Source organism: Nipponia nippon, unplaced genomic scaffold, assembly GCF_047370975.1.
Source record: "Nipponia nippon isolate SJK-2023a ecotype South Korea unplaced genomic scaffold, ASM4737097v1 scaffold_4, whole genome shotgun sequence".
Taxonomy (NCBI): domain Eukaryota; kingdom Metazoa; phylum Chordata; class Aves; order Pelecaniformes; family Threskiornithidae; genus Nipponia; species Nipponia nippon.
In genome coordinates, this window is record NW_028262358.1 from 33,706,419 (window position 1) to 33,734,279 (window position 27,861).

General features: G+C 36.8%; 1 protein-coding gene across 4 annotated transcripts in view; it reads left to right on the plus strand.

The window, feature by feature from the left end:
- Nucleotides 1-27,861, plus strand: part of BTBD9 (BTB domain containing 9) — a 136,850-nt gene that overhangs the window by 80,794 nt on the left and 28,195 nt on the right. For all 4 annotated transcript variants that reach the window (XR_015708940.1, XM_087777309.1, XM_087777310.1 and 1 more), the window contains exons 8-10: nucleotides 3,597-3,706; nucleotides 14,120-14,309; nucleotides 22,286-22,393. Coding sequence is in view for 3 of the 4 variants with exons in the window: in XM_087777309.1 (XP_087633435.1) it covers nucleotides 3,597-3,706; nucleotides 14,120-14,309; nucleotides 22,286-22,393 (408 nt within the window). In the remaining variant the exon portion in view is untranslated. The remainder of the gene's footprint in view (nucleotides 1-3,596; nucleotides 3,707-14,119; nucleotides 14,310-22,285; nucleotides 22,394-27,861) is intronic.

The following is a 27,861-nucleotide window of genomic DNA, read 5'->3' on the forward strand; positions in this document are numbered from 1 at the left end:
TACTTTTATTTTTAATCATGACTCAGTTGCGTTTCCATCTGGCAGAAAACTGCTTAGGAAAATGTACAAATTTTCAAGCATGTCACGAGCTATAATAGGCATTTTAGATTTCTGAAATCTGTATGCTTTGAAGTAAGACTTCATTGCTCATACTGAAGTTGTCCACATTGCAGTTTTTCCTCACTATCATATTTCTGAGCCAGCTCTTTCTTTTCAACCTGTTCTTTAGTGTTCTTCTCATTAAGGCGTGCATCTTCAGTATTTACAATGTCTTCATCTGACTCTTCTGAATCAGGTCGTGTGCCTTCAATATTGCTCTTCTATTGGTGATATTCAAAATTCAGATACAGCTTGTTTACGCAGAGGTACTGGGCATTTCTAATAAATTGCCTTGTTTGAAGGAAGATTATCTGTACAGTCTCAGGCTATGGCAGCTTTAGTATCTTGCATCAAGTAGAATAATAAGCTACAGTTTTTATGCAAAATCTGAGTATGTGATTTTAGAAGTTAGGGTGTTTAAAGTAATTTTGAAGATTACATTATTTTAATTTCCACCAAGTAGAAGAATGCAAGATTCAGGCAGGAAATCATGCTGATCATTCACCTTGAGAGACATGATGAAAGAATAAAATAGATGTATTATACTGGGGAGAAAGGATGGGTTTTGTCGTATCATTACGTTCTACCTTGCAATAACATTACAACATTGAAATAATATACTTTAGAAGATTAATGTGTACATGATTATTTTAATGGATGGGATTTTGTTTTACCTTGCCACAAAATTTCAACCTTCCAGCAATGTGAAACATTGTCACCTATTGTTCAAAATAACTGATGGGCTATTTAGCATACAAGAATAAGCTTTGTTGCTTCCTACCTGTTGGCAGAGAACTTTGCTAACCAGTGAGTGATATGTTATTTAACCTAAGTGTGCAGTACAATAAAGGTGCTTTTCCCATGGCAAGCTATTCAAGTCTTGTGTGTCTTTCACCCTCTTGATGTATTAAAAAAAACAACAAAAAAACAGACAAAAAAAAACCCAAAAAGCCCAAAACAAAAAAGCCAAAACCAATCAAGAAGTTTGCTCTAGTGTTACAGTTTCATAACACAAAAAATCTAAATAAATTAGCTTTTACAGCTAATTATGAAGCAGTTTCTTGTGTTCCTATTAATATTGTTACTTTGTTTATTCTCTGAACTCTTTAAAGCAGGAAGTGTAACTGAAGTATGTCAAAGTATCTCCATGAGCAGTGCTCTGTTTGTTAGCCTAGAGCGTGTTCTGTCCAACCAGCACAACTCAATCAATACCTTTCTTGCCTGAGAGAGACGAGGGAGTCTCTATGGCAAGCCAGCCTCTGTGTGCACTTATAAATGTTCCAAGATTGTTCCCGTGTTTAGTTGAATTCTGCGCTTCTGATGCTGGATAGAACGAGAACATTTACTGTTTTGGATCCTGGTCATTGCCTGTGTATTTAGGGTTCATACTGTGCTTGTGAGTTGACAAAAACAAAATAATCTGAAAAGACTGGATCAAATACATCTGTGTGACTTCAAGGAGGAGGCATACCCTTAGATGAAGATGTCTACCAGACCTCCGAAAACTGAAAGTATCTTTCAAATTTCAGGCTAACTTTCTCGGAGCAGCAAACTGTTAGTCCCCTGAATAATTTGATTATCTTTTCAGTGGATCTTTGGCGTCAGTTTTGTAGAAGGTCAGCTTTGTGAGCAGAAACCTTGAGGTCTTGCTCCTGTGTGTCTACTGTGCTTTTGCTATGGTTATGCCTGACTCTGCGTCACTTGCAAAAGCACTGCAAATTATCCTTGACATGTTAAGAAAAACTGAGGCTGATACGGATTTGCCTTCATAATGTGAATCCCAAAATGTGGCATTTCATCTGTCACTTTGCAACAACTGACTGGTTCACATGGGCAAGTCTGGGGAAAGAACTGCTCTTTCCCCGAGTGTCAACCAAGATTCCTGCAATGCTCTTTGCAAGCACTTGTCACAATTATATAATGAGGGCTAAGTTCTGCTTTACTCTTAAAATACAGGTTCACCTTCTTTATGGAAAATAAATATTTTCACCAGTTTTGCAACTTCTACTTTTTCTACATAGAATGACTTGCAGGAAGTTTCCTACTGTGATAATTAATTGATCTGTGAGTTAATATTAATTAGGGGATAGCATATCATTCTTTTTTGTTTCAAGTCATGATAATTAAAATATTTTAAAGTGAAGTTTTGAGCATATTGTATTTCAGTTTTGTAATTTTAATCAAAAATTGTTTTTTAAAGAAAACTATTAGATAAGCTAAAAGGAGCAGAGGTCAAAATCTTTGGCAATTTTAGCGATGTCATGATATTCAAGTAACTTAGTTGTCTCTTGCAGTCATTTGAATATAATAGGTGGATTTTTTAAAATTATTTTTCTGGAAGATTTTTTTCTATGTATGGTAAAGACAAACGAATATCAGTAATAACAGTCATTGAGGCTTGCTTATAAGAGCTCTTTCATAAGGCACTCAAGTCTTGAAGTATAGGAGGAGGTTGAAAATTAATATGGTAAATAGCTATGAGGTTTTTTACTGTTCAAAAAAAAAACCAATCTCAGGACTGAAACCTGTGTATATTGCCTAAGATTCATACATTCTTAATTGAAATTAGTTTATTTAACACAAAGCCTTCTGCAGTGTGGATAACCCATTTTGTGGGGTAATGGTATTTGTTTTAGGTAGTTTTCTGTGTTGCTTGTTCAACGTTTATTGTGATGGTGTACAATATTCCATTTAGGATTTTTCAAAATTTATCATAAGAACTGTTGGATCTCTTCAGAAAATGTGGGAATTGGACTGATTCAAGGTTAATGGCTGTTTATAGAAGGTGAAGCCTCCAGGGTAATAAGGAAGGTGAATAGGTTACAGTGTTCAAGAGCAGCTCTATTTGATTTTCACTTAGAGTCTAAAAGTATAAGTTATACAACCAGCAACGAAACCCAGAGCTAGCTTTGTTTCATAATGTTTGACTGTTCAGATTTTTTTTTTTTGTTATTAATAAAAGATACACCAACAAAGACATTGGTATCCTGTATATCCAGTGTTAGAATTAGAAACAGTCATAGTAAAATGGAATTAATTTTTGGCTTCTGTAGAGAAGCCTCACTGATTTGTTGGATTTGTCCTGGCTATATGAAATCTTTCATCGTGGTGAAAAGTAGTTGGTAAAGGGATTTTTTTATTATTATTATGTAAAGCCTCCGTGAGCACACATTTGCACTAAAAGACCATTTCTGAACCAGAAGGTCCCTCATTTTGCTTTTCTTGGCAAATTAGTCCAGAAAGACTTTTGATAGATTTCACAGCTATTTAATTTTTTTTTTTCTTAACTTGTACTGGAGCCAGCATCCTGAGTAGATGCAAGTTTGCTGTGAAATTTATACTCTTCTTACTCATTTTCTTATTTTATTTTTTTTAAACAGTTACTCAGTTCTTACGGGTCTGCACACTATAGTCCAACTGAATCATTTATATTTTAGTCCATAGAATTTCATCATGCTTAACTTGTGCTACTTACCTTTTTTTTTTCCCCCCTATAGGTATATTCGAATTGTTGGGACCCACAACACAGTGAACAAAGTTTTCCATATAGTGGCGTTTGAATGCATGTTCACGAACAAAACCTTTACTCTTGAGAAAGGTCTGATAGGTAAGAGAGAAAACTGCTTTCCTTTTACATGAACTGTTGCAAATGCTTGCCTTTTAACACTGGCCGTTATTGCACTCTTACTCTACTTCTGTTTCCACACAGAAGTCTCTTAACTTGAGTTAAATGATGCTGTAAGCATAGAATTAGTTAGCTAGTCCTTGCGACTTCTTTGAAATTCCAGTTCTGTGGATGAAGTAGTGATGCTGCAGGAATGCTAAAGTTCAAATTAAATCCACCACTGCTGACAAAGCCGCTGGTAATCGAGTCACTCTGTGCTGCTAATCCGATTTTTCTTTGCATGTCATAGTATGGTTGCTCTTGCTTCCTGCTAGGTTAGCCTGAATTCTGTAATGAGGATGGAGTAACCAGAGCTATTTATTGCAGTGAAGATGGATTTGGGCATTTAGGGCCTCTTATACAGCCTAGTTTCAACTACCAAAAGTAAACTCTCATGTTGATTTTCCCCTAAAGAGTCATAGACACGCTTAGCCATGGCAGAACGTTATATTGGCTACCCTTATTCTCAGAACGCCACCTTGATGGAGCTCTGTTACCTCTGGAGCTCTGGACAGCTTGTATAATACTGATTTAAGTAGCTCTACATAGTACTGCTTTACCTAAGGTAGAAATCCCCAACAGAACAACAGTACTGAATGATAAACTGTGTCAAAATAAGATTTATATATGGATTTTTTTTAATAGTCCAAACAGGGTGATTTCTGTGCTTTGTTCCATATAAACTCAGGCAAGTGAGATCCTGAAATTCATTGGGAGGAGTTTTGTGCACCTTTTAGTAGTTGTCTAGGTGGGATTTCCCACAGTTTGTTACTTCTGGCATGAAATTGAGAATTTCAGCAAAATTCTCAGAGTTCATGCTGGTTTTAAACATATATTTACATTTTAAGTGTGCACCTACGGTAGACCGAAGGGAAAACAGTTTTCAAAAAAGAATGAGAGGGTAGATTTTAGTAAGACATATCTTTTAATTTTTTTTCTGAGAAAACTGTAATATTTAGCTGTGAAAAACTGGGACCAAACTCCTTCAGCCTGTTCCCTATGTATTATACAAAGGCGTCACATGATTACACCTGATCTCACAAGGTTTGCTGTATAATTCCATGACATTTTTTTAGAAGCATAGAATGAGTAGCCTAACAAATCACACTTTACTAATTTTTATGTTATATAGCCCCGAAGTGTACAAGCTGTCCCATAATGCAAATACAAAGTTTTCCCTTTGTTTTAGGGTGTTTGCAAGTAGTATTGCAATTGCTATCAAGAAGAAAATAGAATAAGCAGTAAGGAAGAACCATGTTTAAAGAAAATATCAACCTTCAGTAAGCTAGGTAGGGGAGAAACAAAGTATTTCAAGTTTGATAAAACATTTGAGCTACATTTCATATTTAGCACTGCCAGATATGAACTTTTAAAAACTTCATACAAAATCAGAGTTACTGTGTGCAAATAAGTGATGCATATATCTATATATATTTGATTTAAGATTATCAGTCTTATTTAACAAATACTTAATTTAGGAAAGCAAATATGTTATTTGAGTCCTTTTTGGTTTTGTTTTTTTGTTTTGTTTTTTTTTTTTCTGTGTTAACTCAAAGATTGTTTGGTGATAACAGTAGGCAAGGTAGGGAATCCATATATGTATGTGGAAGTGTATTTGTACCGTAATTGACTTGTCTTTCAGATAATCTATGATATTTTGTGCTTTAGTGAGCATTTTGGTGAGGCGAACTATTTGATCTGTTTCAGCATTTCATGAATTTCAAAGATAATCTAGGGGATGGAGACTTTATATGGCTTTATTAAAATTTATCTGTTTATGAAATTTTTTTTGGTAGTTACAGAATCTTACAGGTAAATAGGGTTTGGACTATGTAATAGTAAGTATCCATTGTTGTTCATGGTTATCAGTGGAACTATGCTGTCGTTCAGTGTGGGTAAATCAAGCTGTTGTATGTGTAATTCATTTGAAGTGATCTACAATAAGCAAAGAGAGGCCTGTAGAGCTTTTTATATTGAAAGGATGGTAGTCAATACAGTTAATAGCAAATTAAAGAGTAAGAACTGAGTGAGTAGTTAATTGAAAGAGGGATGTGGACCAACTTCCACATTGTAAATGAGGCAGCAACAGTTGGATACATGGCCGTGCAGAATTTCTGGTGAGAAAGGGACAAATGGAAAGATTTTGGGACTAGTTGAGGGCAGTCCTGTTCTGAAATGGAACAGGGGCACAAAGACTGTTCCACCAGAATTGATGGCCATCAACGTTACCTATCCAAAAAGACTCTCAACAGCTGTGATCCAGCAAAATGTCCTTATATCCATTTAATGCGTTGTTCTACATACCTGTGATGGTTAGCATAAGGTAGAGTGTTATCTGGCTCCCTTGATCAAGCAGGCTGTCCCAGTTCCACTTATGTAAAAAATCTGTGTGACTGCCAATGGGGTCGTTGGCACAGATTTATTTTACTGCTCTAATGAGGATTTGTAATGTTTGTTTCTATTTCTGCAGTGACTGGATAAAGTTAAGTGAACCCAAAGCAGTTAGGGAAGCTCCACGAAATACACAAAAGTGCAGTAATCAGAGTAGGTTGCTTTTAAGCTTGACTTGAGTGTAGAAGCTTTCATCCTCAACCCTTGAAAAGCAGTATTAGGTAATACTATTGGGTTCATTGTTTATGCAGTATGGCATTAAATATGGTATTAAATTAGGTTAGAGCAAACACAGCTGCTGTTTCTATAGCCTGTTTTGTTAAGAAAATGAAATGTGGTCAGTCCTTGAAGGCCACGTGGTTCTTTCAGAAAGACTTTGTGACCCTTACTTCTACCAAAACAACACTGAAGATAATATGCAGAGTTTGTCATTTGAAATCTCACTCCAAAGTAATAAGGCCACTGAGGTATTTATTTAGAGATCTTATGTGGAGATTTAAGAGTAATTATTTATTTAATTTTTGTGAAACCTATTCAACTTGATCAGAAAGCTGTGTATACAAAGAGGGTAATTTATCAGTTTTATTACTGCTGATATGTAGTATCTATGAAATGGTTGTCACTGTAAAGTGAAGATTAGAAGGCTGGTAAACAAATAATAAAAATGAAGCACTGTTTCATGATAACAGCAATTTTATGTTGCTGTGTTTTTGCATACAAGGTTTTCATGACAATTTATTAACTTGACATATTACAGTTAAAAGTTAATATGGAAGATGATTTATACTGGATGCGGTACTGACATGACCCGTTGGTAGCTGAGTAGCAGTTTTGAAATAAAAGGAGCAGGCAGTGCTCTTTCTAGCACTGTCTGGTGTTTGAGTGTTGGTTTACACTTTGTTGTCTTGTGAAATGAGGTAAGTGACAGAAATTAATTCAATCACATGAAATTATTCCCTAACGCAGACGTTAGGCTTGAGATGTAATTTTCTTTTTGGTGTAATATTATCTCTAAATGCGTAAGTAAGTTGACAGTTCTACGCATTAGAATCACAAGATTGACATAACTGTTTCATTAACGAAGATGTAAATATTTTTTAAATCTCAAAAGCGTAGTGTTTGCTTTCAATGAACTTCCACTTCTGAAATTTTGAATGGTCTTCACTCATTAATATTTAAGCTAGAATCCAAACCAAAAGAAAATTTTCACAAGCAAGAGATGCACTCCTTTGGAGGCAGAAACGGTACTCAGTGTGATGTGATGTTTTGTAAAAGCTTCTAATCTGCCTGCTTGCAAGAAGCTGCAACAGCGGGTAAGGGGCCGCTTCTATGCAATGCCTCTTTTGGTTTTGAGGGTTTTTTCCCACCTAAATATAGAAAGCAATTCCTCTTTTCTGCCTCAAAGGGAAAAAATTGATAACCTCGCTTAGTCCTTTAATCACTACTCAGTGCTGAGGGGCAGTCAAGGACTATGCAGGCATGTGGGTTTGACCAGGCTACCGTCTTATTTTGAGCCTGGTTAAGGTCATAGGGAGTGCAATGTGGAAGGCTTTTCTATGAAGTTGTGTTTATCTGTAGCCTGTCTCAGTCTATCAGACTATCTTGTAACTTGTATGTTGCACAAGAAAGGGAGAACAGTGAATAATGACTGAAGAGCAGGCAATGGATATAAAACACTGGAATGTCCTTGGTCACCCTCTGGGGAATGCTGTTCGGTACTTATGAATCATTGTGAACCTTCATTTGTGTGCTGTTCAATGCCTTAGGAGAACTTGTTTTAAAAGGGAAAAAATGAAATGGATAAATAATCATTCACTTGTCTTTTACTCACTGGCAGTTATTAAAAAAAAAAAAATTAAATGTATAACAGAGAGAAACCAGTCATATCAGTTTCCTGGTGTGTGGTTCAGCTTTGTAAAAGATTGCTCTATTTCTCTCTAAGCAGTGAGAGATGCTATTTTTGTGTCGAGTTTAATGTTGACTCCACACAAAGCTATCATATTTTGTTTCTTCTTGTTTTTAAAGGTTAGCCTTCTTTCAACACCATGCAGGTTTACCCAGCAATGTCAGTCAGCTCTGCTGCAAGCATAGCCTTAGGACACTATGAAAATTTGAAGATCATCTAAATACTGTAGGAAATTTTTTTTTTTTCCCCTCTTTCTACAGGAAAGGACAGCCACATGCTCGGTTTAGTTACTGCTACCCATTCTTCAACAGAGATCTGTTCATATGGTTCCAGTTACTTTTTTTTTTTTTCTTTTCTTCCTATTTCCAGTGCTGCAACGAAGGATGCATACTTCCTAGGGCTCTTCTGAAACAACTGCTATTTCTGACAGCCTTCTTCAGGCAGAATGTGTAATGAAAGAGCCCTGTAGCCAGCCAAGTGGTTGGCAATTAAAAGTATGGCCAGTTGTAATGACTTGAATGCTTTTGTTCTAATCTATTGGATCAGAAATCACAAGCTCTAGCAGGTATCAACTGAAAAATCATCCTTCTCTGAAGGTATTCTAACCCAAACTGACAGTGGGACATGAGTGGGATTTTCTTCTCTAACTAAATAAGGCTTGCAGAAAGCTTTTCACTGAAACAGGTGGGAATGCTGTTGATATTTGTTTGAAGTTGATATTTCTTGAGTTCTTGATTGATTTCTTGATTGAAGATTCAAATGAAATGTAGCAATGTCATCAGCAAGTTTCAGCTCAAGAAAATAAGGAGGAGTATGTGGAAGGGGAGACAGGACTTTGTGACTAAAAAGTGCTAATTCATGTACTGAATAAAGATTAGACTTAACAAATCTTTTGGCATGTGGAAAATAATGAAAGCAAAATGCCCAATGTCCTTTTAATTATTTAATACAATAAAATCAAACCCTGCAATAATAGTGACATCCCTAATTCTATTTTTGTGTCTTTGCTCTCAGCTTTCTTTTTTCTAACTGTCACTTTCTAGTGAGGAAACTTTTGTCAGTTCAGTAGATGTTCAGGTGGAGAAGGAATGCAATTTTACCATTAAAAACAGAGATTGAAAGCTGAGCATTTAACAGCTGTCAGCATGAGAGAAAAATCACTTCTTCGTATTAACTAAAACAAAACTTTATTTCTTCTAGTATAATTTCTTGTTTATAGTTTCTTCACAAAATGATGGTTTTATAAGTGTCTTAAGAGAATTCGGTAAAATCAACGGTCGTGTTGCAGTGATGACACCTTGGCTGAGAACCTTTGACTGTTGCCTAGAGTGCAGTATAAATATATTCAACGGTCCATATTGCTTTAAATTACTGCTTTCCTGTAAAATAAGACTACTTAGTAGATCTGCTGTCTCTCTGTATGTTTACTTTAGTAATTGAATTAAGGTTCGTTAATGGCTGTTTTTGTGAGCTGGTGCAGGACCCTGCTCCATTCTGTTCCTTCCTGTGCTGCAAAGAGTTATTTGAGGATTTTCTGTCACTTATTTTCCCCCACGTTAGCCAACTGATTGCAGTGAAGTTACAGTGGATGGACAGAAAGCAAAATCTGACCTGTGCAGACTGGGAGATGAAAGGAAGTGCTTTACGCTCAGATATGGAACCCAGTTAACAATGGCTGTGTTAATTTTTTTTCTGGGTGCTACAGGGGAAAAAAAATCCTATGGAAAATCAAGTAAAGGAAGAAAAAAGTCTAAGGAGTGATAAATACATATGACTGAGGCTACCACACACTCCTCGTACATTTTCCTCCTGGGGGTTCTCTAAGGACAGTTGAATAACATATCTGTCTTATCTTTAAATATAGGCAATATAGGTGGCCCTTAGGCCATGCCTTGAAAATTACAATCCTTTATAAAGATACTATTACTAGAATTAAATATACTGCCAAGCTATTCATCGCTCCGTACTGCAGCATAAGACCAGGAGACAAGAAAATAAGTTTTAATAAATGTTTTGATGCTGCTGTCCTGTAACCTCAATCATCTTCTCCCTGATTGCTTACAGAATGTGTATGCTTTGTTAATGCACATCTTTTTTGTTCCATAAAAGCAAATCAGATTTGTCAGAGCAAAACTGCTGTATGAGCAGCGGAAACAAAGAATTTCCGTATTTTGTAATCCCCTCTTTTGTTTTCTCTTACAACATTGGTTATTGTAAAAGCTGGATAGCTGGTGGATTAAAAAAAAAAAAAAGAAACAAAAATAGAAACAAGACTGTTGGTTTTGGCAGTATGCTTTTGTAAACAAGTGACCTAAATTGAAGCAGAAATTCTAATGGGAAAAAGGAAGAGAACCAGAAGACTTGAAAATACAGCACAGAGCAGAGTCCCCACCAGATGGTTTTTTTAATAAATTTACCAAGCGGATATAAAGGATGATAATGAACATTCAAAATAGGGAGTGGCAGACACACACACCCCCCCCCAGAGAGAAGGAACAGTATGGCACCTCCTGCACACTGCAATTAGTCAGAATCACTTTCTAATTAACCATTGTAGGGAAGACCACAGAATTATATTAAAAACATACTAAGGCAGTTTCTGTGCAGTTGTTAAGGAGTTTGACTAATCAGGGTAACATCTTCTTAGGAGGTCACAGATTAGTGCAGAAATCTAAATGTGTGAAGGAGCAGGACGATGCTCATAGGGCATGCAGGTAAAATATTGGATGAACTGAGCTGTACTGTGTTCAATTAATGCCTTACATAGCTCAGAGGGTGTCTGGAATATGCCATAGAGCCTCAACATGAACGCTGATTTTGACACTTCATCTTTTACTTGTTTTTTTAACCTAGATTTCAGTAGCTTCCTCTTCCTACAAAAAGCAGCAATATACAGAAGAAGCTTTAATGCCTATATAAAATGGATACTCAGACAAGTTCCCTTACTCTGCCAGGGAAGAGGGGAAGAAAACGAAGCCAAGGCAAATTTTACTTTGATGCCAGTACTCTTAGTTTGCATTGTTAGTCTTTGCTTTATTCAGATAGCTCCCAATGAGGTACTTCTACTGTCTACCACCTGCTCCCTCATAAGAATCTGGGAATTTCTGAATATCTCTTTTCAGTAATAGGGAATCCAGAGGTTTCTAGAATAACAATATGATGGGTTTAGTAATTTTTTTATGCGCAGAGATGATCATACATTTGATACTGCAGCAGGTTTTTCAGAAACCGTTGCCTTTCCACTGCCTTGGATTATTACTTGGCAATGAGCTTGCACTTTTTTTTTCCCCTGTGTATTTTATGGTGTTTTGGTTGGTTGGTGATTTTCTTAAGATCATGCTTCTGACACCACTAGCACACTTAAAACACGGAATCCTAGCTCTTCGTGGAAAATGATTTCTTTCTTCTTTTTATGAAGACTCATAATTAGCTCTGAAATTCCACATAGCTATATTTCAGCCATTTTCAGATGTTGTAGTATTTTACATACGTATTTTACAGACAACTATTAAAAGTATGTAATTAAGTTAGCAGTGTGCAGTGGGCTTAAGATGTTACATTTGCATCTGTACTATACATAATTTGTTTTCTCATGAAAATTCAAATAGTGTTGGCTGTACATCTTCTGTATTTCTAATATTTTTGTGCCATTCTTGTTTTGGTTGGTTGGTTGTTCTTTCTCTGATTTTCAAAAATATTTGGTGTGAGATATTGTGGATTTGGAAATTTTGTTAAATTGATCATTGTCATTCAGATAATTTTTGGTACCTTATTTCTTCCTCTCTCTTTTAAATTGCATTACCACACAGATCAGTTGTCCTTCATCAGAGTTGACACACAAAATTTTTTTTTTTTTTTTTTTTAATACAGCCTGTGCTGGAAGAATTTTTGTTATCATTTAGATAAAACAATTGGTGCTTTTAACATTTTCCCGAAAAACCAAAGGCTCAACAGGCAACCTTGATTTTTGCATGTTCAGAGGGCATCATTTTTCACCCTTGTTAGTATTAATTTTTTGATTGAGAGAGAGAATAGAGAGAGACATATATGTTTGAACAGTTGAGGAGGTTAGCTAAAAACTGAGCTTTTTAGAAAAGTGCTGGACCTCACTAGGGCATCTTAAATAGCTTGCTTTTTTTTTTTTTTTTAAATGTTCGTCTGTCATCTTGCTGGAAGGTGATGTTCAAAAAGCTTGGGATTCTCTCTGAATTACAAACAGAAAGAAAATACCATACTTGATTAAATGTTAACAAAGGGAAATAATAGGTAATTCCAAAAATAAGTGTTGAAGCATTTGTAAAACGGTGCTGGAAAAGTACTCTGTGCACAAGAAAATACACCTCCTTCTTACAGCATGCTCCCAGAGGAGCTGCTTTGATCTTTGATGAAATTGCTGAAATTATGTCAAGCTCTAACTACACTATGAATTCTGTTTGATTTGAAAGGAAGGGGGAAACTACTTGGTGTTGGATTTAAATCAGATTGAGCAGGACTAAGTACAAGAGCATTCCTCTCCCTGGAAAGTTTTCTAGAAACCAACACTAAAGTTATGTCCTTTGCTAAAGAAGAACAACTCCCTACTACACTTTTTTATTGCCGAGTATGTAATGTTCCCCTGCTTCTAAAAATGACTAGTAAAGGGTTGCGTTATCCTTTATCTAATTCGGTTTATAACAGCAGTTTCCAAGCTAGAGCATTCAGTTTTAGATGTACTGGGGAGAAGGAAGAACTGAAGCTGGATGGTGCTGACACATGGACCACATTGTTGGATATGTACACTAATTGCAAGAGGGGTTGTAGAGGTGAAAGAAAGAGTTCGTTACAGATGTTGCAGCACAAGGTAGCAGTTAGCACTGGCCTGTGCAATTAGAATTGTAATCCTACATTTTTTTAACTGATACTCCTTTCTTCTTGTCAGAGTTCTCCCAGGGATGCTTTTACTAATTTGAAAATTCTTTTAGTTCCCCAATTTGCTTATTTTCCCTGTAATATTCAAATAACTGCATATAAGGTGAATGAAAGAAGGCAAATTTGATATTCTTCAGTAATACCTTTGACTTTCTTTGGCCTAGCAGGCTACTGCATGCTGGCGTTTTTTATGGCTGCATATAGGATAGAAAAAAGAATTATCCAGCAAAGATCTGTGATGGAATTAATGGGGGGGGGGGGGGGGGGGGGCGGAGTACTGTATAATTCCATCACTATGTCCTGGAAGAAAAACGTTATCCTGTGTTTTGGCCTTCCTTTTTTCAAGAGGATGGGTTCTAAGTAGATTTTTTTCTTCTGCTGTTGGGATGTTATAATTTCTTTTTTGTGGCATTCAGTCATACTGTTTTCATTACTCTTGACTGAATGAGAAATACTTCTGCACTTGCTGTTCCACTTGTGTGGCAAACCTACCGGTGTCTCCTTCCCTCTTGTACTCCAATACTTGTATTGAAGGATTTTGTAGGTATTAAAAAGCATTTTCATTTTCTAAATTCTGGGGTGCAATTTCTAATCACAGTCGGAGATACTGTCGGAAGTACCAACAGGTATGTGTTGAGAATAGTCTCCTGAGCTGTGAGACTTCAAGCACTGGTTTCAAAGACTTTGAGTCCTGACTTCCCACAGTCTACATCAGTGCTTTAAACTATCTCCTACTTATTTCTCTCCCCCACCCCGCCTTTTTTTTCCTTTTTCTTTTTCTTTTTTTTTTTTTTGGGGGGGGGGGGGCATGGTGTCATCATGAAAACAGGAAGAAACTGTTTGAATATTTCAAAAGTTTTACTGGACAAGAATTTTTTCCCAATTGTATTAAAAGAGTGCTTTCATATCACCAAGACAGAAATCTATCTGTTAATTTACCAAGCTATTCCAGGGTCAATGCTATAAAAATTATCTGTACTACTTGATTCTGCTTCATAGTTCATGTTAAATAAGAGTTAAATTTCCTTCTGTTGATCATACTTTCATCCTTTTTTTTTTCTTTTTCCCAATTCTTTGCCAGAAATAAAGACCATTGGTATCTGAACTGTTTTCTGACTGTATGTCTGTCATCTTTGTGTTTTAATTCACAGTTCCCACTGAAAATGTTGCAACAATTGCAGACTGTGCCAGTGTGATTGAGGGTGTAAGTCGCAGTCGCAATGCCTTGTTGAATGGAGACACAAAAAACTATGATTGGGATTCTGGGTACACGTGCCATCAGCTTGGGAGTGGAGCTATTGTAGTACAGCTTGCACAGCCCTACATGATTGGATCAATACGGTAAGAGGGTTTATTTTTCTCTAAACTAAGGTCAACAGTGAAACTTTTGCTGAGCACAGTTATTTTCTTCAGAATATATGACATTTGGAAATGATGGTAATTAGGGGACTAGTTCAGTAGTTGTCATTTGGCTTCTTACTTCAGTATAATGGACATGTGTGAATTATATGTCGAGATACAGCAGTGCAATTCCAGAAAATATTACATTTCAGAGGCATAATAATAGTAATAGTCAAATTGTAAGATTAAAGGTATATACTTATATTCAAAGAGGAATTTAATTGCAGCCTCACTTGTTGTCAAAGTAGGTGCAGTTCCTCATATTCCACCTCACTGTGAAAACAAACATTTATTGAAGAAAGCCATCATCTCGAGTCAGCCAGGTTTCCTTTTCACTATACAATTAGTACTAGTTCTTACTTGAACATGGGGTGTCTAATAAGGGTACAGTAAACTGAATATTGCTTTAAAGTGTTGGATTAATGATTGTGTTTAGATCTGGATTGAAGTTCCCTGGGTGATTTCTGCAGCGAATGTCTGTATATGTATGAAGAACAAACTTTTGGCTAATGTAGAAACTCTGGAAATCAATTGGAGAGTGGGATTGTTCACAGGTGAAGACAAAAATATTCTTGACAACTTCAGATTTTCTGACTGTAAATGGTTTTTTTGTTTCATAAAATCACAAAACCTTGTCTTAATGGCTTCTGTTCTTTGTAAATTTAGAATATGTTGTCAGGGACTTAGTTTATATTGTTTGTGACAATGAAAAAAAAAAAAAGAGGTTTCTGAAGTTAGAGTGCCATTGAGCAAAGGTTGAAACCCCAGGTGAGGTACTGGCTCGCAACAGAGACTACGCACATAAGTACATATTTCTAGGAACTAGCTCCATGCTGTCCGCCTGTTAGAGTTGCCTCTTCAAACTGACTGATGAGCAAGTGAGACTTGAAAGCTCTTTTATAACTGCCAATTTCTGTTTTGTGCGTTTTTGGTTTTGGCTTGTGGCATTGTTTTGATGGTTATAAAACTTTGAAGATAAAGTTTAAAATCAGACACCCAGGCAAATCTCTAACCTAACAGAAGTACTGTTTTGTCTGTGTACATGCTATGGATGTTATGGGTAATGCAAGTCCGGCATTGTTCTCACTGAGTGAAACAGGTTGAATAAGTATAGTTGGCAGCTTTCCAAACGCAATATTTTATGCTTTTGAGTTTGGTGTTTTTAATGTTAAGTATTGCATCTCAGGTAGAAAACCAGGAAGACACAGTACTCAGATTTCTCAAAAGAGGTAATTGAAAATTTAATTACATCATTTTCATGCCACTTTAAACTTAAATTTAAGTAGCAGCAGAAGCTTTGGCCACCTGAAGGAATAAGAGAAAAATATATTAACTAAAATGCATAGTTTCTCGGTTCTTAGTCTCTGTCTTCCTATCTTACCATTTCCTGCTGTCTTGCAATTGGTGAATCATACCATCTTTTCAAGTCAGTGCAAAAAACTGACTTTCCTATATTAAATGCTATGCTAGTGTTTATTCTTGAGCAGAAGATTTTTAATAAGTCTCATTATTAAATAGTGTGTTAGGTGAACTAGACTTTTGGTTGCCAAGAAATTATAATTGTATAATAGGCAAGTGTGTAGAGCAAATTAAAAAAAACACCAAACATTACATAATTTAAAACTAATAGGGATTTAGTGATTTATGTGGTATTGCATTGTACAGATATAGGGTCAGAGTGTCAGCTTTGTCAGCTTTCCTGCTAGTACAAACAAGTACAAACAAGATGAATAGCTTGCCTTAAGAAACAACAATAATAAACATCATCATCTAGGCTATCTTCTGACAGAGGAGACTACCTGCATTGCCTAGAGACAGAAATGCTAGCACTATGTCCTCTCCTTTTCGTGTTCTGCCTAGAAGAACAAGTGTTTTGAGTTGCAGCCATGTCTGTTGCAGATCAGAGGCAGACAAGGGAAAGATGCCCCTGGGAGTGGGGAAGCAAGGTTTCGCTATGTGGCAGCTGCAGCTTTGGCAAGGGTCTAGAACATGTCCTGTACTGTGCAGTGCTAAAGATGGTGACAATGGTCTCTTTATTTAGCACGAGGAAATCTGTGACTGGTACAGAAATCAAATTACGTATAAACATAGATTAGAGCAAAAAGTCTTAATATTTCATCTGAATGAAAGCAAGAGCTTTTTTTTTTTTAACAGAATGTCTTCCACAACTGATTGAACTGTATTCATTGCCTGTTTTCCTGCTGTTTGCTTGCTTGAAAACTCCCTTGATCTCACCCTCCCACCTAACAGAAAAAATTTCCAAGAACATTTTCTTTAGGCTGGCTGTTCACCGTGACTGCAGAATTACTCTACCCCCAGAAACTGAGTGATTAGACATGTGGATTTGGATTCTAAATGAATAATTAGGAATTAAAGTAAGCATCTTTTAAGTTCAGAGGCATGAATGTGCCATATATTTGTATCAGAGAGAGTAAATATATGAGCCTTTGAAAAAAGGGTAGTAGCTGCTTTTAGTCTATAGAAATCGCAATACCACTGGAGAGAGCCTCCAAGTCAGAACATGTTGCCATGGCAACTAAATTCTGAGCATGAAAAAAGCAGAAGTCTTGGTACTCAAATATGCATGAAAAATGCATAGAGAGCTTAATGTTTCAGGAGTATATCTTGTATGTATGCTCTCTGCAGAAGTCATCCTATTGTCTTAGAATCTTAGAACCATTCAGGTTGGAAGTGACTTGAGGAAGATATCTAGCCCAGCCTGTTCCTCAAAGGAGTGTCAGCTATGAAGAAAGACCATCCTACTCTAGGCTTTATGCACTGGGGTCTTGAAAACCTCCAAGGAAGGAAATTCCACAACTTCTCTGGGTAGCCTGTTCCAATGTTTAATTATCCTGCAGTGGTGGTTTTTTTTTGGTTTTGTTTTTTTTTTTTATGCAGTTCCTGTTTTCCTATGCCCCTAGTCCATCTGGAACGTCCTGTTTCAATTTTTGACCATTGTCTTTTGTTTTTCCCATTGCGCACCTCAGTAAGGAGCCTGGCTCAGTCTTTTTCATAACCTGCTCACAGGCGTTGAAAAGTGCTCTTAGGTTCCTCCTCGACCAAGCCAATTTCCTCAGCCTCTTGCACAGTGCGTGTGCTCCAACCTCCCGACCATCTTGATGGTCCTCTGCTGGACTTGCTCAGATCTATCAATGTTGTATGTGGGTCCAGAATGGGATGCAGTATCCCAGGTGTGATCTAACAAGTATCAGGTAAAGGAGAATAATCTCTTTCCCTTGTTCTGCTGCCTCAGTTGCTGTTGCTACAGCTCCATATGCTGCTAGCCTTCATTGCTGAGAAGACATGAAGGCGACTAATGGTATCTTCTGTTCAATATGATTCCCATGTCCTTTTTAGCATAGCCAGTCAGACTGTAGCATTTACTAGTGCAGTGGATTAGTCTGTATGAAGTACAGCAGTTTGCTTTTGATCTTGTTGAATTTCATGAGATTCTTTTTTGCCCATGCCCTTTGTCTTCCCAGAGGCGGGCAATCAGTCCTTCTGGAATGGCAGCCATACTCTCGAGTCTATTGATTGCATCCCACAGTTTGCTGTCATCTGCAAGCTTGATGATGGCTCATTCCATCTCCTTGTCCAGGTCGCTGATAAAAATATTAAACAGGATAGGTCCCAGAGTAGACTCTGAAGGAACTCTTCTTGCAAACAGTCTCCGGGTGGGTGGTGAACTGTTAACCACTACCTGTTGCACTAAACAATCCTAGCTAATTTTTACCCGTGGTGTAGTCTACCCATCTAAACTGTAACATCCCAGCTTGGATACAGGGATGCTATGGAAGACCATGTTGAATCCTTGTTAATATCAAGTACTTCTTCAGGTGTTTGTATATCAGTTTGGAGCTCTTGACTTGAACATCGAAATTTCCTCAGAAATTCTGAAACAGATGTCATGATAGTCTGTGCTCAATAGTATTTTCTAATAGAAAAGACCTGGAAAACATGGGGGTTGGACTAGATGATCTTTAAAGGTCCCATCCAACCCAAAATATTCTATGATTCTATGATTTTATTTTAAAATAATTGTAACTAATTATTGTCTTTTCTATAAAGAGGTTTATTCTTTTATTAAGACTCCTACTTGGAACAGTTAACAGAGAAAATGTTACTTTAGGTAGTTTTTCCCCATTGTTGCCTGTCTGGAAAGAAAATAACCTTGCTATTTTTCATCTCTGAAAAGGCCCTTACCAAAGACAAAAAAACCTATTATATTTAACTATGTCTCCATCCCTGGAGGTATTGTCTCCATCCCTGGAGGTATTTAAAGAACGGATAGATACGGTGCTTGAAGACATGGTATAGATGGACTTGGCAGTGATAGGTTGACGGTTGGACTCAATGATCTTAAGGGTCTTTTCCAACCTTGACGATTCTATGATTCTATGAACTAGGAACAGAAAGACAGCAATTGGTGTGTTTAACAGAGTAAACATAAATTAACTTTTAAATGGCTAAAACTTTAATATTGAAAAGGCTGCCATATCACAATAGCTCTCTGTCTAACTCTCCCTGCATTTATCTGGCTGGTAACTTCATAATTTGGTGTTTTGTTTGGGGTTTTTTTTTCCCCCCCCTGTGAATTTCCAAAAAAGAAAGAAAGAAAAACAAACAAAAAGATAGAACAGGTTTTGTTATAGTGTATGTGGTGCAGGGAGACAGAATTCTTCTGTACCATAGTGGTTTTCTTGTTAAAATACATAGAAATATTTTGCATCTTTGTAAAAGTAGATTAACCGCTTATCCTGGTTTAATCTATTTGAAGACTTAACTACTACTATGAATACGTGATAGCCAAGTGTTTTGTTTTTCATATTCAGAGTAATTCTTAAATTAACAAATGTTATCAATTAGCTTTAATGTGTTTTCTGTTTGCTTATACCATCATCATATACATCTCTTATGCTTTCTAATTTTCCATACCACTTCTGCTTATGAAGTTTTTCTTTCTTTGCTGCTCGTTTTCTGTGCTTGCCTGACTTGAGAGTGAAATTGTAACTCAGAATAAATGATCATATAAGCACATAGCAAATATGCAGGAATTTTGTCTCTGTTGTAGGATCCTGAAGAAAGATTGGTTTCCTGCAAGATAACTACTGAAACATAAATATCTGCAGAAAATGAAAGGGGATTATAGACAACTGGAGGCAAAACTGCAAAGACAATTGTATAAAAAATCTCTTTCCATATGGTTTTGGGTTTTCTTCCCTTTTTCTCCATCTTTCAACAAGTGCCTCTACCTCATGTTGTAATTTCTGTCTTTTGGGTTTCTCTAAGTATGCAAGTGGTTTATGAACATAGTACTATCAAATATTTATACTGTATGTGGTAACTACTGACTTACAGTGTTCAGGAAGCGGATATCATCCTGTCAGGTGCACGACTGCTATTGTTTGGTATTCTGCTAACACCTTGAGATATGTAGTTATACAGCAGACTGAACTAAACAGTGACAGTCTTTTTTTCAGAAATCTAGGAATAAAAAGCAAGCAGAGACAGCACAAAATGCTTGTATAAATGCAGAACAATCAATCATAGGGAAACACATGGCATTTAGGGAAATACTGGTAAAAAAAGTACTGCAGTGTCTTTTGATGTAACAGATAGCCAATACAATCAGTTTCCCACACCTGTAATATGAAATTTTATTCATGTTTCAGAAGCTTTTATTTTGTAAAATGAGGCATTTTCAACATGTGATGGAAATAACAGTACCATATTAAATGATTAACAGGCTTAGACTTTAGATACCCAAAGAAGTGGCATATGAGAAATATGTTTAAACTCCTAATGATGCAGGGAGTGAGCTGGATAAAGCTTCCTTCCACTTTTCCTTCTCAGTCCTGAAGGCAAGATTTACTAGCAGGAACTAATTTAGCTTTTTATTCTAATATGGAAGGTCCTAGGAACATGGGCAGTTTTGCTATAAACAAATGCATTTTCAGGGAGTATAGTTGTGACTTAAGTGGAATATTCTCCCTCCTGTCATTTAATATCCATCTTGGCAAAACAGGTTCTCTACAAAAGTTTAGCCTGGTAGTTTGCCTGGAATGTGTTTCAAAGATTACTGTACCTGACCTAAAAAGTGGCCCTTGTGCCCAGTGTGGCCTGGTGAATATTCATGTAATCACCTGAAAGTTTTTCACTGCTTATCCAGAAAGGCATTTCATGCAGAATAAATTCCAAATAGGTTCTGTCATCAGTCTCCCTCCCCAGTCTTGCCTAAAAAAGCTACCACAGGGAGGTGAAGAAAGAACTTTGAGTTTTCTTTCACAAGTCCCAGAGAAACAAAAATCTACATTTAGCATTCATGCTAAGTCACTTTGGGAAAGATTCTGCCAACTTTAATTCACTCATTGTTTGGTTTGTAAAAATTCTAAGCCATATGCTTTTTTAAACCTATTTAACTTGGGCTAGGTTGTTTTGGGAGAGAGCAATTATACGCATTCTTAAAAGGAACACATATGTCCTGTTAGCCTTTTGCTCTAAAGCCGAGCCAGTTGTATTCTAATTTCAGTATTGTTAGTTGAAATTACAGTCACTAGTGTGCTTCTGATATTGAAAGTCTTGATCATAGCTTTGAAAACACGGATCAAGGAAACAACACTGAGCCCCCATGATGAAAAGGATCCTACTGAAAAGCATAATTAGCTACATTTTAATAGCCTTTTTAAAAGAAAACAAATTTATGTATGTTTTTGCTTTTCCTTCTTTTTATCATTTAGAAGACTTGGTTTAAATGTGGATGTTAAATCAATTCAGGATCTGTTGTTTAGTAGTTACCGAATCCAGGATTTTAATCCATAGACTTTTTAAAAATTTTTTTTTTTCTTAACAGAAAATGTGCTTCATTCAGTCTCTTCAGTATTTGGAGACCTTCAAGCTATAGAAAGGCAGAATGGGGAGGATCTGATGAAGCAGGGGGAGAGGCGTTGGAGTTGGGTGGTTTTGTTTTGGGGTGTGGGTTTGTTTTTTTGGTTGGTTTTTTGGTTGGTTTTTTTTTTCAAGTCTTTCATGATGCCACAGGCAACTATATTTATTTTTTACTAAGTCAGTCCTGGATTTTTTAATTTGCAAATAGACAGTATTAACATGTGCTAAGAGGCTTCTGTCAAGTGTTTTATTTTAGCTTCTTAAAGCTATTTTTGATAGCTTATTATTTTTGATAATATGAATGAGCTGGGTTCAGTTGAGAGCATCTAGGGAGTTTTATTTTAAATCTGCTTGCCCAGTAGACCCGATTCCACTTTGAATGCTGGGATTCTGGAACTTAAAAAAAAAAAGAGCTAAACTATATTGTTTTGAAAAGAAGGTAATAACACTGGGTTTTAGGGCAAAGATACAGACACGTGTGTCCTTAACCAAATTCCAAAGACAGTCCAGCTTCTGCTTGGGACAGCCCGCCTCTGTAAGAGGAAGGATTCTGCTTTCGGCAACTGGCTAGGTCATTTTCCCCCTCTAGCAATATTGGTTTTTTAAATGTTAAAAGTGAGCAATAATTCTTGCAGTTATATTCCTCCCAGCAGAGGTAGCAGCTGAAAGCAAGAAAGACTTTCTCAACTGGAAGGTAGGAATTTATAATATAAAACTTGGGCGCTCTTCTGAAAGGCGATTAAAGAGAGACAGCTTGAAACTCTGTTCCTGGGAAAGTCTGTAGTGTGACACAAGTTCCTTTTCTTTTTATGTATGTCTCAGCTATTTTCATTGACAATCAATGGATCTTTAGCTATTGCACTTTGAAAAATGTGGATCTGTGGAAGTTCTTCCTCACAGCTGGAGAAATAACCCGGGTTAAACAGCTAAATTTATAAAGGATTAAGAGGAGGAAATAAAGGACTGGAAAACTTAAGCAGCTTGGTTTAGTGTTTATTTTACTTGTCATTCAACTTCTTCTTCATACTTAGGTTGCTACTTTGGGACTGTGATGATCGGAGCTACAGCTACTACATTGAGGTTTCAACGAATCAGCAGCAGTGGACTATGGTGGCTGATCGCACAAAAATTTCCTGCAAGTGAGTTTAATTTTTTCCACTTACTTGCACAAAGTCAGAACTGGAAAACTGGGGGGTTTTATTCTTTTGTTCAGTACTTATGTAGGTGACTTTTTGACTGTGAAAGGAAGGATCGTTGCATAACCCGTAGTTTTCTATCTCTAGACCCTTGTAAATACAACTTTAGGAGGTAACAGCTTATAGTGTGTCTGCATATCTAGGCTTTCAAACCAGAATCAAGTTCTGAAGATCCACATCAGTACTAGATCTTCAAACAATCAGTTTGTTTGTTCATTCTCAGAAACAGTCTGCCTACCATACCCTTGGTTTTGTGATCACTGGAAGTTAAACCATGTTACTCTGGAGTTCACGTGTTTATGGTGACCCTGGTGTCAAATCACTCCTCCTGGAGAAACATGGCAGGAGATGAAAAGAGAGCATGCTTGGTAGAGGATTTTCTTAATCAAATGCATTTCTCCCCTATCAAAGCACAAAAATGTATTCTATGATATTTGAAGGGGGTGGGGAGAGCGAGGGTAGGGACCAAACCATAACAGAACAACCAGTTACCTAAACTTGACCTTGTCTCTGTTCAAAAGCAGAGTACCTCACCTATATGCACTGACCACTCTGCTTTTGAACAGGACCCTTCCATGACAAAACATGCTGCTTAAAAAGAGATAAAAAAGAGAGAAAAACTTTTTCATTTTCATTTGTATACTAACATCAAGACAAATCAGGCATGAATACTCTCCACATGTATACTCTCCTTTGGCTCTTCTGTAATTATTGGGTCTGCTGATAAAACCCATTCTTCTAGTATGGAAGAGTAATTCAGTGTTGATAGCCTTCTTAATCTATTTGATAATTCTAATTCCAAGTAAAGCATGACCCAGATACTTGCCATGGGCCTGAAAAGATAGGCTGCAAATTTGTACGTTATATATCCTGAAGCTAGGTATGCTCGCTGTTCAGCAAATGTTGATCGGATATGATCTCCTGGCTTATCCCCAGGGAAGCGCAGACTTATAAAAGTCTTATTTCTCTCCTTTTCCCCGAGTCAGTTTTCCATAAGATATGCTTGCTTTCCCGGGACAAAACTGAAGTCATCAGCTCATATGGGGACAGCCCCCGCCCATCCTGTATTTGTGCCAACCAAAACAAAATGGATTTTACAAATTCAGAGATGTATCTCAGTTTGTCGCACTGGGCAAGAGAGTTATTCAGTCCTTTCTAGCAACACTGCTGATACACATTTTCTAAAGTTTTTATTTCATCTCTTAACAAATAGTACAATTCAAACACGCGTTACAATGTGGTCTAGACATGTTGATGAAGGAGAATTTGATGCGTCCTTTCACTGTCTGTAAAGGGCAGGGTATTGATGAGCAGAAAACCTGGGTTCTGCCTGCAGGTCTGGAAAAAGAGTGAAGGAGATTTAGTTATTCTCAAAGGCATCTCAGCGTAATAGATAAAATTCATCTTTTTGTCTGTTTCCAGCAGTGGGAGCACTAAAAGGCTGAAACCACAAAAGAGAGAGAGAGGGAGAGTCAGAATCAGAATCTTTTTGCGCTTTTCCCTTGTACATTTTGATACTAATACTCTATAACAGTCAAAAGAGCACTTGCTCTTTTGCCCAGTGTGCACAGTGTAGGTGGAATAGCTGGTTGACTGCCCAGTTCAAGTATCTACTCGCCATGTTTGAACCACACATTATTTTTTTAAAGCCTTAACCTTGGACAAGTATAGGTGCATCCCTGAAATAAAGATAGCTGTCTCCTCATGGTATACTTCAAGGTCTTGATTCAAAACGTAGGTGCTCTGGAAGTTCTCAAAGCCATGGCTGCAGGAACTCTTTTCTTGTGGATTAGAGAGTCGTATTTTGCCTAACTTCTTGCTCTGATAAACATACATCCAGCTAGGAAAATGCCGGTCTTTAAGTCTACAGATGTACAGTGTCCCAGCACTGTCTGCAGCTATCAGTTCTAAACAAATACAAAGCCCTGGTCCTAAAACTTACAATTACAAAAACTCAGTGGACTCCAGAACAATTCAATTAAACAAGGACTAGAAAATTGTAAAGAAAAAACATCAACTTGAAAAAATCTTACTTCTCTTTGAAAGTTTTCTACCCTCTGCAGTTACAATTAAATACTGTATCATCTGTAACTGAGATAAGTTGAAAGGTTTGTGGCCCCCCACATACTCCCCTCAATTTTCAGGTGATTTTTTTTTTTGCATTCGACAGCATTTTTTCATATTCAATTTAAATCTCTTGCCCTTTATGATCAGCAAATTGGACTTTTTTTTACAGTCACCCCACCACAGAAAAGAAAATCTTTTAAATATGTTTAATTTTCTTTTCAAGTAGGATTTGCAGAAATGCTCAAGTCACTTCAGCTCAAAAATTACTTTGATAGTAATGGCAGGTTGATAACTCCAAATACTCTATACATAAGTATAAGTTTACTATAGAAAATAAATATATGTAATATTATATGTATATGTGTATATTTATAAATTATATATTTGTCTGTTTATATATATATATTAAACGTATAAAACAAATATATAAAATACTATATAAATGCCAAATGCTATAAATGTTAGAACTGTTTGGTAGAGAATATCATCACTGCAAACAGAGTTGGACCACTTTCATTTTACTGAGAAATACTGAAACATGGTACTGTGACCATAAAAAGCCATATTCTTAGTGCTCACAAATAGTTGAATGTAGCATGGAAGAGATACCATCATTCAGTGACTCATGCTCTGAATGAAGGCCCTCACTTAAAAATTGTTGGGCAAGATTTCAATATGGTGAAGGAGACATCTTAATGAAAAAGGGAAAATTGAACTAGTCACTGGTAGGAATGTGAAGAACTGACTTTTTGGTTTAATTTCTGTAAATTTAAAAAAATTTTCAAAGAAAAAAAAAAAGGCATCTTGAACCAAATTCACAACATGTGGGCTTTTTTGCCCTGAGAAAAACAAACAAGTTATTTTTACTTCATGTGATTTTAACAACAAAAACAAACAGAGGAGATGAAGAGTTGGATTTTAACCAAAATTAACAGATGCTTTAGTAAGGCGGAGGTGGTGCAGTCTACCTGGTTTACAATCATAGTGTAATTGTAAAGATATTCCTGCTGGATGCAGAAGATTTTTCTGCCCCCCTTCCCTTCCCCTCCCCCCCCCGAATACCCTGGTATTTTATGCGAACAGCACAGCTCCAACAGAGAGAGAGATCTGCCTCCAAATGCCTTTTAGTCAAGTGATTCAGGCACTCTCCAAGGAAAAGCAAGACTCAATCTCGTGCGCTGTGTCTGGGTCTGACTCACCATCAGGTTTAGGCAGACAGTTAAAGATTCCTGTGTTCGGCAATTTGCCTTAACCAGATTACAGCATTATGGGCTGGAAGCAACAGTACCCTCATCTTTTCATTCTCTGTATGTCTGAGTGCCACGCCCCTCTCTCACCTGGAAGAAATGAAAAAAGTCTTTTGCTAATATGGCCAAAGTTTGCAACTATTTTTTGTCTCTGCCAAATCCTAATTTTTTTGATGAATACTTGGACATCCCAACCCAAAAAGGACTAATCCTGCATTGGTATAAAAATTGTCATCACTTAGGCTTACGTGTCTTTGTTTAAAGAAAATGAGAAGTAGGTATGTCGTTGCCTGGGACTATGATTGCCTGTTTGACTACAAGTACGTTTCTGAGCAACAGTCAACTAAGAATCATTATACATGTGTTTGTGTGAGGGTAAAATATTAATTCTTTCCAAAAAGTATATTCCAAATTATGTCTTTCTCTTACAAATTTTTCAAGATGTGAGTGCAGTCTAGGTGGTTGATGAGGTCTTGAAGTCCCGGGTTTACCCTTTCTGGCTTTAGTTCTGTGTTTAATATACTGCAGTAGACTCTAGAAAAATAACTCGCTTGCTTTTCTGTGTAGGATTTGCTGCAGTAGCAAATAAAAGTGAATGGAGTTAAAACTTGGGAGAATTTCACAGGGGCTCACATTTGAAGAGACAGAATACATGCGATGAGAAAATCTACTTTGCTATTAATGTTCTCTATTCACTTTCCTGTCTTCAAAGACATGTGGATAAGAGTTGTTTCCTTTGCTGTTTGCTGCCTGGCTTTCTGTCTACCCAGTCTTCCAGTGGAGTTACAGTCCTTTGTGAAAGTCATTAGCGTGCTGTCTCACAAGTGTCCTGGGAGGCCTCCAAATAATTTTGCTGAATCTCTGGCACATGGGGTAGGATAACCATAAAGGTAGCAAACACAGAGCTCATCAGACACCTTTGATGATCAGTAAGTGGCAAACAAAATGATGAGAAAGAAAATTAAATTATGTTTAAAAAGCACATATTGGTTTTGGCAGTCTACTGAAGCATGAACTTCCCCTTTAAACTATCGGTATGCTGCTTTGGGTTGTTTTAATGGTATTTTTAATGTAGTATTTTGCGCAAATTAATAATTCAATGCTGAAAGCCAGGAACTGACAGGCTACTCCTAACCTTATCTTCTCCCAGTTTTTAAAAGGCTGAAGACAAAAACTGGATGTCTGTTATCTTCACAGGGGAAGCTTGCTTACCGTCCCTAAGTGAGAGCCAATTAATGCAAACTGGTTGTGTAATTGTCAATTTTCAAATGCTCTATGGAGGCTAATTTTTTTTCTTTTCCACAATAAGCTGTTTTTCTCTACACAGTATGACAGTAATGAAAAACAGTCATGTTCCGTTCTATTTTTTTAGAACATTTATGATAAGTGGGCTTGAGCGTGTTAGTGTCGAGCAATAGAGACCTGCACTTGTTAGAAGAATTTGCTGACAAAGAGTCTGAAAGTCAAATGAAAAACAGAAGATACCAAAGGCCAGTAGGAGGCAGACCTCAGAGTTAATGACACTTTTGATAAAATAAGCCCTTTAAAGACAAATATGAAACAGGCTATCATGACAGTTATCAACTCAGCATCGTTCTTTAAAGCTCTCTTGCGTAGTTATTGTGAAATGGATCTAATCCATTGGCAGCAGACATACCATGTTCAATTCCTCAGTAGGAAAAAAGGGTCTAATACTCTGATAGAATTTGGGAGACAATGAATATTGGTTATTGATGGGCAGTTCTAAGGCAGTTGGTATCAACTGTCTATATGGCTGGTTTGGGACAGTTTTACGATTTTCTTGTGGAGGGCATGACTTCATTTTCAGAAAGTTTATGACATATTGCATTATATCTTTTTTTTTTTTTCCACCTGCTAGACTCATTGTTTGTTATTCAGAGTATACTGCTGTTACGATAAATGTTTAAAAACTTCCAAACTTAATTTCACGTTTCTATTGCTTATTATCTTTTTTTATTATATAATAGCTATTTCAAATCCTAAATTCTCAGCTCAGTTCCCCTCAGGTTTTTTTTTCTATAGTTTTTGTATGAATGCAATTAGTACTTTCACGTGGAAAGCCCTTGGGGACGTGGA